The 16,338-nt window shown below is 36.5% G+C and overlaps 1 protein-coding gene across 1 annotated transcript in view; it reads right to left on the minus strand.

Moving 5' to 3' along the window:
* Positions 1-1,338: 1,338 nt before the first annotated feature.
* LOC121330167 (BTB/POZ domain-containing protein 10) overlaps positions 1,339-16,338 on the minus strand; it is a 15,456-nt gene continuing 456 nt past the window's right edge. Inside the window, exons 2-9 of the mRNA XM_041276484.1 lie at positions 14,987-15,124; positions 6,463-6,659; positions 5,783-6,077; positions 5,255-5,357; positions 3,770-3,890; positions 3,179-3,376; positions 2,818-2,928; positions 1,339-2,199 (exon numbers count right to left, since the gene is read on the minus strand). Of these exons, the coding sequence (XP_041132418.1) occupies positions 1,889-2,199; positions 2,818-2,928; positions 3,179-3,376; positions 3,770-3,890; positions 5,255-5,357; positions 5,783-6,077; positions 6,463-6,659; positions 14,987-15,087 (1,437 nt within the window). The 5' untranslated portion in view covers positions 15,088-15,124 and the 3' untranslated portion in view covers positions 1,339-1,888. The remainder of the gene's footprint in view (positions 2,200-2,817; positions 2,929-3,178; positions 3,377-3,769; positions 3,891-5,254; positions 5,358-5,782; positions 6,078-6,462; positions 6,660-14,986; positions 15,125-16,338) is intronic.

Here is a 16,338-nt window from a genome sequence, read left to right on the forward strand (position 1 = left end):
TTGTCAAGGTAAGTTGTTGGAACAGTTGCATAGGAAACCTTTGCAGAAGAAAAAAAGTTAAATAAATTACATTTGTAAACAACTTTGTGGGCCTGCTGCTCTGTGCAGCTTGCCATTTGTTCAACCCCAGGATACCAAAACGTACTGAATCAAGTGGCAAAATTGGTTTGCAGCATTTACCCAATTCAGAAACACATCCCTATATTTAAAAAAAACAGTGTCAATGAATACCACTACTGTTACCTGGGACTAAATTAAAAGCGTGCTATTTTTCTAAGTAAGGTGTGAAGTACCCCATGTTACTGTACTATACGATAAAAGTCTTAAACTGGGACTTTGATCTTTAGTGAATGTTCTTCTCCTCCTTTGCACTTCATGTTGCCATGCTTATTGAATTAATAGGTAACCAAATCACACTGTGGCATCTTATTGTTTACTTCACCATAAAGCAACAGTTCTGCCTTTTTGTACCATTTAGTAAAATATTCAGCAAGATTGTATTTGATCTTCTGGACACAGCTGTCCATTTAAATGCATTAAAGCACAGCCCAGCAAAGAACAACCCACAGGTATCCATCTATATATTTTTTATATAATAGGTCTGCTGGTACTTATTCACATCATTTCCAATTTTACAAGACACAGCTGGCAATTTTAAAATGCATTCAAGCTTTTATCAAGAAAACGTGGACATGAATACATTGACATATTTTCCCCCCACTTATGATCACAAGTTGCTAGGTGACAGGAGTATTGCGGTTGTGAGATCCTTTTTCTCCGTGTGTGGTCGGCTGCCTATCTGGGTCAGTAAGAGGAAAACAGCACACTTACTCTTGTGACCAGGTCTGCTCAACTGAAAACATTCAGGGATTATTTTATACCATCACTGCTTAACACATCTACATTCTTGGAAAGTATGAGGGAAATCTAAATAAAATAGAATTTAAAAATATTAGTTCAGCATTATAGCTACAGACACTTAGATAGTCAAGGTAGACTGGAATAATAATCACCGACTGCTTACTCACAGTATCAATGCATCACGCCGACGCCATCTACAGCACCATAACAAGACCATTCCAAATCAGCATGCCATTGCTTATAAGGAACCAGAGAAGCATATGGCACAACAGTGCCATCTAGTGGGTTTAAGTTTTTGTAACACTTTTTCACAGCAGATAGGTTGCATAACTTGAACAGAATACAGAACAATCATTTCCTGATTACAATTTAACAATAATATGTAATGGATCCTATCTAAAAAACGTATACTAATAAGTAGAACAGACCAAATATGTTTGTAAATTTTGTTGAGAAAAGCAAAACACCAAAACCCCATGCCTTTGAATTCTTTATTAAAAGCTGAATACATCTTTAAAAGCATATAAAAAAAAACAACAACCCTGAAACCAATCAGTTAAACCCCACGCATCACTATTATGCTGTTCTTTTAATAAGTGCTCAATTGTCTTGCGTTTTGTATTATTGAGCTTCACCTCCTCAGATACATGTAAATGTTCAAAACTTTGCAAGTGAAAGCCAACTGAAAACACAAAAAGCACCAAACAATGTAATAGCCCCAACCGGTAAACACTTAATGCTGCCAGACTGCGCTGAAAACAGTGGGCTTGTCAAGAGAATCAAGTATGAAAGCCTACATTATTTTTCCTCCCCCCACCAACCCACTTGCTGTACCTAGTTTTGTATAATGAACCAGTTTACTCCTTTGGAAATAAAACAGTGGTAAATTAAAACGCATCCATTTTTTGGTGTCACATCATTTAACTGAACATCTAAGGCTGTGGATGAACTGTGAGCTATTAAGGCAGCGGTGCCACTCGAATTCCTCTGACAGCAGCATGCTGTGATTTCAAGATGTAGGTCTTCCTCAGACAGCAGGAGACGGCGCATCAGGATCGGGATCATTGTTGCCTGGTGGGGGGTGAATCGGAAGGATATCCAGTTCATCAACCTGTGGGGTGGGGTGCATCACCACCAGCTGGTCTTCGGGAATGTCCGCTGCAGCCGCGGCTAAATTAGTGATTGATTTGCTCTTCACACACTGGAAATCCACATGCCGACTCTTCCCTTCCTCCTTTTCCCAAGACATTCTGATGAAGGGTCTCTGGACATAATTATAAATCACCTCTGGGCGACCACCTGGCCTCTTTTTCACTTTTTCTTTGTATGTGGGGTAACCTGCATATGGAAAATAGATCATTATTCATTTTCCTAAATTCCACATATCTGTATTAAACCTCCACTGTTATCTAGAAGGAATGCCAGTCCCAATAATTGTTTTAAACCCTAAGAAAATAAATGAAATATAGTAAACGTACAAGACAGCAAGGTATAACTTAATAAATGTCTGACACAGAGCTAGCTCCGGACCCAAAGACTGAAAAGCTCAAGAAAATAGCAATACTGTGACATTGCATATTGCTGCTCTTAGTTGTATTCCTGACTCCAGAATAGTAATTGTTCCCTTTCTGTTGTATAATTTCGTACCGAAGCAAACGTTGCAAACTTGCACTTGTGTTTAAATATAGCTCATCTTCTCCCATCCAGAAGCATAGCAACTATCTCTGCAAACAGGCAGTGTACAGCAGAAACCCCCAAGTGGCATCTCCTTATTCAAAATGTTCACTGAACAAATCTAGTTACTCAAGTCTGTGTAAATCATTAGACTTTCTTGCAAACTAAATTACTGAATGGATGAAAACCTTAGAATTGCTTCCAGTGTGTGTCAGGAGCACCACATATTCCCATCTGTACCTGCAAACTATCCGACTATCTCAGTTATATAACTAATGTTACCTTCAATGCCTAATCGGATTTTCTTCAGGCCTCGTTCCTTCAGAACAGATTTGGCAACATCTCTATTTTCTATATATTTGAAGAACCGATACAACTTTGTGCTGTAAATTACTGGAAAAAAAAGGAAAAACATACAAATTATTATTTTGCACATATATTTTTTATGCTTATTTTATACTGATTGTTGGTAATGGTAAAAATAAATAAATATGCACCATTTTTTCTGAAAAGTGCTTTTAAATAAAAAAAAAAAAAGCTTCAAGACAGAATGCAAAATAAATGTATAAAAACTGTCTGTTGTTATTTAAAATAGATTCCGTGCCACTTCTGAGGCAAGTATATCAATTCAATCACGTCTTACTCTGTGAATACTCTTCTCCCATCTGTGGAGGATATTCTTCATCCCAGTCGACAACGTCATCATCTGTCAGCACGACAATATGGCACTCTCTCTCCCCACTCTGGGCACTGGTTACCATCAGTGGCAGGATCATCTCCTCCAGATAAAACTCAAACTGCCTTCGTGCTCCATCGTTGGAGAGCTCATGCATTAGCGCGCCTACAAACCAACAGTAAAAGATTAAGGTCAGCAACGGACAGCCTGTTTCTATAAAGAACAACAGAATAAGCTGGAAAAGTTTGTTACTAATTCAATTGTTTTTGCTAGTAACGTTGCCTATTTCATTTTGTATCAGTAAGTATGCAAATTACTAAAAAATTTCCAAACACAATATTTAGGAGTGTAAGTTCTACTCATAAATCAATAAAGTATATATATCTGAAAAGTACCAGAACTGCTTCAGACATACAATTTTTACTTTGTTTTCAGAAAAAGTGAAAATGTTTCTTTCCAACAGCAACACAGTTAGTAAAGGCACAGTCTGCTGTTTAGACCCGATAGTGTTCTACAATATATCTTTCTTCTGAAGTGAATTATAAAAGCCATACTTACTCAGGTCCCTGCACTTGATAGTACTATAGTCGAAGGAGATGCAGAGATAGTCACATGCCTCTCTCAGCTCTGGAATAGAAATTCCATCAGGGCAGCGGATTATCCCAGATTTATAATAATCCTGCCAGTTAAAGACAGAAAACAAACATGTGGCCATTACCAAAGCATTTCTCACAGTCCTTTACTTAAAAGCAAATGGCAGTAGCACTAATTATTATTTTTCCCTTGTTACAGTTACAGTTTTCCCTCTGTTACAGTCTTAAAGAAATGATTCAGCCAAGAAGAGTCCTGCAGAAGAATCCAGTTTAGCTGCAATGCAATGTGTTTAATGTGTAAGAAATGCATGCCTCCTCTGATATGATCAAAAAAGACACTACCATATACTACCACGTACAGTACACACAATATAAACCCATGCACTTGTATCATCTTATACTTGCACGCAACTGCTCTGCTGTATTCTACTACTGCTCTCAATTATAGCAATTTTCTGTATTTTGTAATTGATTTTACTCTTAAAGGTAACTGTACTCACATTTTTTGTAATTGCTCTTTGAAATTTGAAATCATTCTTATCCATTTACTTGTCTTATAAGCAAACTGTTTTACTAGAAGTTTAACTGCTTTTACTTGAAATAGCTCTCAAACATAATTGTGTTTTTTTACTCTCATTTAAATTTGCTCTTACTTTACCACTGACAATTGTACTTCATAACTGCTCTTATCTGTAATGTGATATTTTGCAACAACTGTAAATCACCCTGGATAAAACTGCCTACTAATAAATAAATAAATAAATAAATAAATAAATAATCTGGGATGGGTTTAAGTTTAAGCAGTATTCTGTACAATATTTCTTTTAATTCTTTTAATCTGTACAATCTCGGTTCTTAAGGCAATAGCAGAAAACAGTTTTTCCACGGTATTTCAGCTTTAAGGAGGATGCTGCAAGGGCAGTCATTCAGTGCAATATTGTCTGAATTGTTTGGTTTTACTGGCTTTGTGTCTAAATAATTTGTCTCTATAAAAACTGTTCCTTTTTGAGAGTCTACAGTATAACTCAATGCACTTTACTGTATGGAAGAAGCACTGATTGAGATAAGTGGCAACAGTAAATACAGCAACATAAATGGAACCTGAATTGGAATTGTGAATCCTCTGATCTCCAAGTACCACGAAGATGTATGGATTACAGTCTAAGTCTAACGTTAGAGATTCTAGGTCTTTACTGGCACTACAGTGGATACAAATGCAGCCAGGTGGATTGTGCTTTTTAAACTTTATTATTTATCTTCAAAAAATGGTTCTAAGCAGCACAACATTCACCAGCCACTGAATTACTGGGAGTAGAAGAATAAGTTCATATTTAGCAATTACATGGGGCACTTCACTGCTCTGGGTAAGTTCTGACATCTATTTCAATGTCAAATGTATTGGACACGGAGAAGCAATAACAGTTTTTGTTCTATTTGTAACCATGCTTACCAGAATAGCTCTAAACACAGTGGAGCCGATTCCCTCTGCCACCTCATACTCTCCTTTCTCATTAGGACGCGTGAAATTGTGTTCCCTGCCAGAGCCAAACATTCTGCCAAAAAGAGAACAAATCATCTTTTAAAATGTTATATAAATTAACAATGTACAGTACTGTCAGATTATATACTGTCAGATATAAGAATGATGATGATGGGTTGAGATGTCGTAGAGAAGAATGATAATAATAATAACAATAACAAAAATCGAGTTCTATCTATAAAAATAAAATAAAAAACACACACAGCCATATACCCATATATTACGATACACTATATCACATTATATAAATCTCAGTAATGTCCTTATCTCTAGATATGTAAAAACATACACTATGTGATAGACTAACAGTCAGTGTAATAAGCAGACTGCGCCATTACCCCAACATGATGTGACATAGGGAATTTAAAGCCATGACCTTCAGTGTTTCTCAATTATAAACCAAAAAGTACAGCTTAAAAAAAAAATTCCAATACGTACCTTCCCAGCATAGTGTTAGGCTGTGCGGTGAAGATGGCAGGATCTACTACAAATCTAGTGTTATCCACAATGAGCGTTACTCGTTCCGAGGTTCTCATGTTCCTTGCGCCTTCCTTTGCATTTTCATAAACAAACACCATCTCCCCAACCCCAACAGCCTTACAGTTCCCCTCTGTGCTGGACAGACTGCTGTTTCTACTGCTGGTGACACCACTACCAGTGGAGCCGTTAGGAGAGGCTTTCTGAGGACGGGGACTGGTGGGCCGAGATGAAGAGTTGTGCTCCCTTTCACGATCTGAAATACAGAATCAGTACGACAGGTCTGGGATAATATTATAATAATGTAATAATGTTCTCTGGTTCGGCTGGTACATATTTGACAGTGACCTCAAAACCGTGTTTCACTGTGTATTCACAACCAGAGAGATGAAAACATGTGTTCATAAACTTGTTTGTATGGTTTGAACACACCGACAGACAAATAAAATGGCACTGAGGCATCAAAGGAGACAGATTTTAGACCTGCAGACTATAAATCACGTAGTTGTGCTTTTGTCCTACAGAAATAAGAAGTTACTGGTAATTGTATCCAAAAGAAATAGCTTTCAACATAGGTATCTTTTTTGCCCATGAAAAACTACTTTGGGCTTCAGATACTGGTTTTTATTCAAAGCACCTACCACTGTGGTGTTGCCTAGTAGGGGAGGTGACATTCCTTATGCATGGGGTCAACTGGCTCTCTCCTCTTTCATGTGAAGAGTCCCGGGATCGGTCACTTGACCTCCGCCGATCTCTTGACCTGTCATAGCCTCCACTAGCGCCATGCAGACTCATCTTTGACAGATCAGAATCTAGCTTCGATGCACGGGATGGGCCACTGCAAATATTAAAAGAGAAACTGAGTGAAAGCATTGCAAATGCTCTTCAAGTCAGGAGTAGGGCTGTCAGTTAAGCCTCAAAATAGCAATCTATTAATTGAGCACACAAAATAAAATCGTTCTAATAAATATCGATGATTGTACCGCCCACATACATTTTCACTCCATTCCTCTCCCTCCAACGTGATTATTTTAATATCATTGCTGTTAAATACAAACACAACATTTGCAACAAGCCTAAAGCAAGTTTAACATAATAAAAAAAAGAATCCAATTTTATTTGCTAGAATAAAAGAAAACGTTTACTGTAAAGCACTAGCATTGTAAATCGAACCCTGATGTTGACATCATTATCAAGCAAATTCTAATGACAATTATCGATCACTAGAGTTAAAATGCTTAATTTAAAATAAATAAAAAATGTAACACAGTAAGTTTAAAAGGAACAATAAAAAAAAAAAACATTCAAACAAATCCCAATGTTTTGAGACACATTTGATAAATATACTGGCATTTAGATATAGCACTCTGCAATTCATATTGCTGCCGTCAGTAGCCTTTGCATTGTTTTGTGTAAACATAATGATAAATTAAGAAAAAAAATTAACCACACTGTCCAAAAAAGAAAAAAAAAAAAAAAAAAAAAAAACTCTAATTAAGCTATGTGTATCAGTCCAGGTTCCTGATGTGATTATAAACTTGTTTCAATTTGACAAAGAAAACTGGACAGTCTCAGCCATGAGAAAGCCAAAATATTATTGATTTCTTATTGTGGGGTCCCCCAAATAATTTAATCATTACTGTTACAAGCCTACCAAACAGATTACAGTACTCTGGAATGCAATCTATATAAAAACTAGACAATTTTATGAAAAAAGTCTTTTTTTTATTCAGTGACAGTTAACGTATTACGCATTGCATCTTGTTAATACTGTACCACTTAATCTTCACCTTCTGTGAAACACACAATGTGGAAATCCCTGCCTAAAACATAATAATAATAATAATAATAATAATAATAATAATAATAATAATAATTGATTTACTTACCACAACATGCATACTCGCTATAGGTCAAGCTGATCGTTACTCCAAAATTGTATTTAACACTACTAATCGTTTATTTATTTTAACGTTATTGAATATTGTTAAATATTCACTATATGACAGTTCATTTTTAAACTCCAAAGTGGTGAAACTATATATAGACAGTTTTCTTCAATGTGCACAATTTACTTGCAGTCTGTTTGCCAGGAATACAAGCCTGTCGTCCTGCTCTGGATTCAAGGCGGAGAGCTTTTTTGTTTGTTTACATCAAATACCCAGAGGGGCGTAGTTACAAAGCATTTTCCAAATTGATTTACTGGTAGGATGTGACCAGCAAATCAGATGCTAGTTACCATGAGCAGGAAAAGAACAGCATTCCCACTGCTTGTCTGGCAAAAACACTGTAAATAGCAAGGCAGGGCGTTCTGTGCATTTTTGTTGACAAACTTAAATAACGTTATTAACTATGCGCATTACAAAAATGTAATTATTGAATCGATTATACAGCATTTATAATCAATGTATATAATGAGGAATGGAATCGATCGAAAAATCGATTTAAATCACAGAAACCATAGTCATAAGTGATCTTCAATTGATACAGCCCCACCAGAAAAACACATTACTGCATCTAGCAATTAAAATTCATACACAATCCATTAAGATAAAATTTTTCCAGATCTGTAGTTAAAACCATGTTGTACTGTCGTATTGCACTGAACACTCTGTGTCAATAGTTTTAAACCATTACATTTATTAGCCGGTCCTGAAAGCACAGTGGCTCACTTTAGAATAAGAGACACTGCAGTTTTTCTATAACAAACAACCCAGTCTTTAATAGCAGTATGTTAAGTGATTCAACCTGAAAGGGTAAGTTAGAATTATGTTACAAGGAATGTGCTGGTACTGAAGAACTAGCTTGAGCTGTAAAACACTTTCACTTATTTTGCTGGATCCACAATTTTGGCAGCTCCATGAAGGTACAAATAAGGGTAATACATTACTTGACTTTCACAACATAAATAACTGACTTATAACAGATACATACTTTACAGTTACTATGTCTATAGGATAGTGGATATGATCAGATAAGTAACACAAATATATCAGTTAAACGTAGAACAATGACTAAGATTACATTTATTTTAATTCGTACGTTCCAAGAATTATTGAAGTGCGAATGTTTTGGATCCCAGATTGAAATGTAAACATTTCCAACAAATGATCTTTATGAATTGCCAGACAGGATGTAATCTATATAAGATGTAGTTTAATTGCAATTTGTAGTTCATTTTATGAGTCAATACAGATAATCACAACTGATAGGTGCTGCAAGCCCATGCACCTTCAGTAATCCTCCATCAGCAATCTACCCATTTCATGAGCTAAAAGTTCACCTGAATAAGCACAGGTATCATTTACACTTGCTTAGACAATTGGTGTTAAACATACCGTATTCCTTCAAATTTAATACACCCTCGAATTTAAGACGCAGCCCATATTTCCCACCCTCAACTTGAATTTTTTTTTTTTAAAAACTAATAGATGCATTTACAAAGATGCTTTTATTCATATCAGAAAACGACGTATGGAGGCAGTTCTGCGCTGCTGGCAAGCAGAACAATGAAAGGGTCTGATTCGAACTAAGCCTAACAACAAAACACTGAAATTGTAAAAGCTTCTCTTCAAATTCCTCAGGAAGTTAATGATGCTTTGTGACAGGGAGGAGCCTGTCGCTTGTTCAGCTGCATTGCTGCTGTGGTAAACAGGAAGGCTTGACCGGAGCTGAGCTGATAGGGAGGCCCCGATTGGCTGGGGGGCGTGCCCGGGGAGCGTATGTCTGTTTAAGAACGCAGCAGCACCAGTACGAGGCTCTGCACTACAGTCGTAGCTACACAGGCGGGCGTGAGCTAAAACTTGCTTTGTTTACATTGAGGAGGAGAGTGTCCGTTCCACAGGAAAACTACTACAGAACCCTTCAACGTTGCTGTTTGTGTACTCAGGCAGTCACAACTTTTGTTAGCAATTTTAATACCCACATCATTATACTGTACTCGAATTTAAGACGCAGGCAATTTTTAAGAAGAAAAATTTGTTTTAAAAAGTTTGTCTCAAACTCGAAGGAATACGGTAACTTAAATAATGATATACAGCATTTAATGCTTTCCTAAAAATTTAAATTCAAAAGAAATTAAATAGATAGCATATTATTACACATGCTGTTACATCAATATTAGTACAGAGGTTTACTTTTTATATTGTTAGGCGTTTAACATATTTTCTCTATTTAAATAAATTCAAATAGGTAAACAGCATCTATCTACCTACCTAAGTGACCCTAACTGTCCATTCCTCTATGCCTAAAAGATAAAAAGGGCACAGTGTTCTTAAATTTTAAAAGCTGTCACTACATATACATACATATATATATATATATATATATATATATATATATATATATATATATATATATATATATATATATATATATATATATATATAGACACACACACACACACACACACACACACACACACACACATTGTTTTAAACATTCTCTGAAGCACAAGCAATTCGATTGTTAGAATACGTACCCGGCTGCCTTGCACTGCAGGTTGAAGACAAAGCAACATAAAATGAACTTAGGGATGAAAGCACAAAAGACATGCACTACTCTGAAAAAAGCAGCTTTGGTAGCTGTCTTAACATCCTTGGGCATTACTTTCAAAGTTCATATCTGAGATACTCATATTATTGTCCTGGCAAGTTTCTCAGGTTTACACACCCCAAAGCATTCTGCAGCATTGCTAGAGCAGGCTAGAGAGCTATTTAATAGAATAATCCTCCAAGAAGAAAATTAAAAGTCATTCAGCTCAGGCAGTGGGAGGTTCGTAGTATAAAGACAAATCATTTTAATCACAGGCATGGAGTCAGACGTGCGGAGTGCAGTACTGCTGACGTCTTTTTGACCCCTCAGCCTCCTGTGAGCAGCGTCCCTGCCTGCAATTACTACATCACCAAACAGCAGCCGCAGCTGGGTGATGCAGGAAGCGCCAGCTTTAGAAAAAGGGATCCAAGTGGAAAAAGAAACAGAGAAAGCAAGAAGCTTTTCTGGAGGTCTGCCAGGGCCCATCTGTGCAGCCATTCTTTTGTCTGTGAGTTTGCAGAAGCCTCTATCAAAATCGTAATGAAATATTAAAAACATGGCCGCCCACTCCTCCACCCATGCAGAAAATCGGACTTAAAAAAATAGGACTTAAAAATCAGGACTGGCTCAGAGGAGGCTGAAAACTAAATGACTTTCAACACGGATGATCTGGGAGTACATAGTTTATGCAGGTTTTGTCAGCTTTTCAAAACGGTGTCCTCTGGCAATACAATTACCTTGAACATCTTTAAATTGCAAAAGCATTATTATTATTATTTTTTAATGTAAAGACAATTGTCAGGCTGTGTAAATTCTGGAAAGCAAATGTCCCCATATATTTCCCTATATATGCCAACAATAAGAATTATTTTAAAACCCTTTATTACTTCTACACTAAAAAAAAAAGAAAATACATCAATGACAAAAGAGAGGAATATGAATCTCTCAGAATGCATGCAACACTGGTAGTCCTGAAGGAAACTCAGAAACACCAAAAAAAATTATATCATATAGCCTGGATTAAATGTAATAAAAGTGAACTGTACATAAAGTATATCGGTGACATAAATCCTCTGCCACTACTGTACATACTAAACTAGGGATATCAGTAGCAAGATACAGAAAATCTGCACATGTAAAAATATAAGACAGACACGCAGCCAGTGGGACAGACAGCATGCCCCAACATTCTAAAACACTTTCAATATTTTGGGCTAATAATGTCCTCGTAAAGTTAAATCACAATTAGAGTAGACAAGCTGTTCTCTAGAAATAAAATATATATAAAAAACAAACTATGGTATACATGACTGACAGACAGTCCTTGAACCCAGATTATGAAACTCTAAATAACTGATCTAATAAGCAAGCTATTCACAAATGTATAAGTTCTCTACTGACATATGAAGAATTATATTTACTACCAAGCGCAGAACACACAGGCAGAAATTTAACAGAGGTAAGAAACTACAAACATGAATCAAGTCTTTCTGGGCTATTGTTGAAAGTTTAGGTATCAAAAAAAAAGGCTTTTTACAATTAGATGCACACACGCGCTTTTGTCATAATTCTAGAATTTCTGTTGAATTTGTTGGTCAAAGCCCAACATTAGTTTGGTATATTGGTTAATTCTCTTTGGTATATCGTTATGCAACTCACTACTCAGCATTAAAATATGTTTAGTTCTTTCCATTAGAGGGCATCACAAACATGCTGCCAAATAAGCACTAAGTTTATAACTGAAGTATTTTCTTTCTGCAAATGCTTCACTACAAAATCCAGCCAATTTTTAATGATCTATTTCCTATATTATCTAAAACACATCTACCTCACTTTTCTACCAGCTCAGATGTCAATAATACTAATTAGATGAGAATGGATCCTCCGATGTGCGCGGGAGTGCAAATTATCTAATTGGATATACATCTCTACATGGCCTGAAGACTTTTAGTAGTGTTGAAATCTAATTAAAAGACTAGACAAACAGTCCTCAGTATAATCCAATATATATCTACAGTATGCACCTGTAAAAATGTAAGTGCGAGACACAGATATATGGACAGTCTTTATAAATGTTTTTATTCAGGCCAAAGTGGTGTTGTTTCAAACACTCAATCAATCATTTAATCTGTCTTTTTCCCCATGCAACTCAGTAAAATTAAATTATTAGATAAAGTCAATGCTTTTAGCCATAGCTGCATATTGAAGCATATAAAGAAACCGAGTATGTCTAAATTATTTGCACATTTTTCAGTACGAACTGTATATCTAATGATTGCTATTACTCTTGTTCTTGAAATGTATTTAAAGCTGGTAGGTGGACAAACATTACATTCTGTACAGGAAGCACGATTTTGCCTACCACAGTCATATTAATAAAAAATATTAAGTAGAAGCAAAAACTAATGAAAACACCCCCGTTGCTTTAAAAAAAAAAAAAAAAAAAAAAAAAAAAAGTCACCATACAATTATGCTTACCTTTCGTTGTACCACACTAGTCCAACGTAATAATGTAACTGCATTAGTTTAAACAAACACAATCTGTTACCTTTCAGAAGAGTGCAGCTCTACCACCAATGCCTGGCAGACACATGACAAACAAGCAGCAACCTTTTACACTGGGCTTCCACTAAAACACAGGGTTTTTATCAAGGCTTATTGTATGCAAACAGCAGCAGAGTGAAGTTAAACACCTTGAACCAACTCCATTCATCTGTTCAAAAGGCCAGTTTGACCCCAAGATAGGCCAAGAGACATACAGAACAAAGAGACAGGCCATCGCAAAAGATCCATTAAAAAACAGGCAGCCTGGCTGAAGACAGTGTGACTGCATTAGGGGCCCCCAACCGGCACCATAACTGCAGCTTGTGAAAAACTGCCAGAGCAAGCTGCGGAAAGTTGACGGGGGCTGCTGCTCTGCAAGCCAAGGGCAAGTAGAAGGCAGCTGCCAAGCCAATACAAACAGCTGCACAGCAGGTAACGGGAGGCATCATTAAACTGCAGTGAGTTTTGCTTTTAAAAATTCCTCTCTTGTACATTGCATATAAAATACCGCATTCCTTCGAATTTAAGATGCAGCCCAAATTTCCCATCCTCAACTTCAAGAAAAAAGAAAAAAGAAATCAAATAAAGATGCATTTACTCATATAAGAAAACGACGTGTGGAGTCAGTTTGCATCTGTCAGCTGTCACACAGAGCATTACAACTAGGCGCTGCTTCTCATTTCCAGTTGCGATTACTCGCACATGCTTTTCTCCCTTTTTGTGATTAGAATTGACCCTAATAACGAAACGCTGCTGCTGTGGTAAACAAGAAAGCTTGACCAGAGCCGAGCTGATCAGGAGGTCCTGATTGGCTGGGGGGCGTGCCAAGGGAGCCTACACCTGCTTATCGCAGCAGCGCCAGTTCGAAGCTCCGCACCACAGTCATAGCTACAGACGAGCACTGAGCAAAAGCTTGCTTTGTTTACAATTGAGGAGGAGAGCGTAGAGTAGTAGGATAACTACTACGGAACCTTCAACTGCCAGTCAGTCACGTTGTTGGTGAAAAAAAAGTGTCTCTTAAATTTAAAAAAATACAGAAATACACAGCTGCAGGTAAAGCAACAAGAATATCTGTTAAAAAAAAATTAATGTAGATCAACCATTTAAAGACTATATCACCCACACACCACCAGATTACCAGACTATATCCAGCAGCTGAATTATGTAGTACATTTTTTTTTTTTTTTTTTTTTTTTTTTTAAATGGCACAGATGAAACAAGTCAAATGCCTAGAGCTCCCTACTAGACATTTCATATCTTCACGAACTTAGGCACATTTTTCACTTGATTATACAATTAATGATGCAGAACATTATTATATCACTCACCTGTTTTTCAATTTCAATTTAATGCATTATTTGAGTAGCATGTAAATAAAAGCAAGCCATCAAACAATAGCTAAGAAATCCAACTGTACTGAGAATGACACAACAAATTGATACCATTCACCTTTCAAGCTTAAATTAACAGCATCCACTTCTGCACACTTTGTTCCAGCCATAGATAATATTACAGTGTGTCAGCTACTAACAACCTTTACCGAGAGCTCCCAGAAAGATACCTCTGGGGATGGATTCTGAGCAGAACAAAGAATATGGTTTTACATGTTTCTGTTACAATCATGTTCTAGTAACAAGGTTCCACAATTTCTAATCTATTTCCTTGTATTAATTAGCATTAATATTGAGTTCAGACTGAAGGCTACAGCTATGAACAATTGAGGGAGAATTTTCAGTTGTTTATTAAAGGAAAGGTAATCATTGTTATGTATTAATCTGTAAAACCATACAGCAGCAGCAGCTTTCTGGTTGGCAAATATTTGTAACTTGATGGGATTTTAGTGGTACAGAATTTGGGAGAAATGGGGACAAAAATGGCCATACAGCCTATTTTCTGCATTCTATACAAAGATTAAATTAAACGTTCCATTTTGAAAATACAGCACTGTACCTACAACCTACAGTGTGCTCTTACAGTATTTAATATGATGCATTAGAACGGTCAGGAGTCAAGATTTATTTTACTTTTTGGTCAACTGGTTTCTCCAGTTACATCCTAGTTAGACACACTTTTGAGTTCCTAACTTACCTTGAATGCTTGTAGAGTTTGCGTGGTCTGCTGTGTGTTTTCCAATCCCAATTCTCTGGATCACTGGAGTTGCTGTCATAAGTATGTGGCCGTCCTGCCATCACACAGTGTTTCCTCCTATCACTCAGTACTCATAACCTGAGGAAAAAAAATATCAAGGGCATATAATAAGGACATATCAATAATTATATTTAATAATTTAAATAAAATCACCAGGATTTAAAGGCAGTATTTATAAGGCAACAGCAAAGCATGCTCTGCAGTATAGCCCATAATCATCATTTCAAAGACCATTCCTCAGCATTAGTGGATTGTACAGTGTTTGACACAAAAACACCTGCTACCCAAGCACCTACTATCTGCTTTTAGCTCAACTATCTTGCACATCATGACTGAAACTAACAGCGAGTCATTCCCCTTATGAGTTACATTTATAGCATTATTATAACGAAACAATAGTGTCACAGTGAATCCGTGTCAGAGATTTTTTTGTGGTATAGATTGTGATTACTATATATTGTATAATGAACAGTACACAATTTTATTGGAATACTTACAAAAACTAAGAGATTAAACAAATGACACAGTTGTTTTGGTTTTAATTACAAAGACAGTGACTCTTCAAAACTTCTAAAGGATATCTACTTTACCGAGCTGTTGCAGAGAACTTTTGAATCCTCAGCAACCCACTCGCCTGTCCAGTGACGGCGACTACCTATGTTGTGTGAAGTGAACCCACCTACTGTACCAGTCCACAGGGTGTGCTGGAAAGCATTGTCAGAACATGGGTGAAGTAAGAGCGCAGTGGCGGCCTTACCTGACAATGTCCTGTCTTTTTCGGCTTTGTCAGCTCTTACTGACCCTTTACGTAGTTTTTTTGTTTTTAATAGTATTTGACTGTTAATCTTTAAACCACAAAAAAACAAACAAACAAAAAAAAAAACAGCAGTTTGTGAATGTTTCTTTTCTTTTTGTTTAAGAAAGTTTAGTCGAGACTAGTCCACAGCTGTCATAACATGCAACACGCATATAGGTTTTTTGGCCACAATACTAATCGACAGGTTGAAAAGAGTCACAGATATTTCGGATCCCGCACTGTACAGATATATCCATATTTAATTTAGAAATGTAATAACTAGTTCAGAATGAGCCCCCTGGCGTCCCGTATTTTCAAATTAAAAACACCGACGAGATTATCTCACGCCGGGAGTGAAAGCAGACGTAGGCCACAGCCACTTATTCTCAATTATTTATCAAATTTGAAAGTGCTCGCAGTGTTATTTCCAGTAAAATATGAATTGAAGTTATTAAAAAGTAGTAATCATAACATTTCACAAGAATAATATTGTTAG

The sequence above is a fragment of the Polyodon spathula genome, chromosome 17 (assembly GCF_017654505.1).
Source record: "Polyodon spathula isolate WHYD16114869_AA chromosome 17, ASM1765450v1, whole genome shotgun sequence".
Taxonomy (NCBI): domain Eukaryota; kingdom Metazoa; phylum Chordata; class Actinopteri; order Acipenseriformes; family Polyodontidae; genus Polyodon; species Polyodon spathula.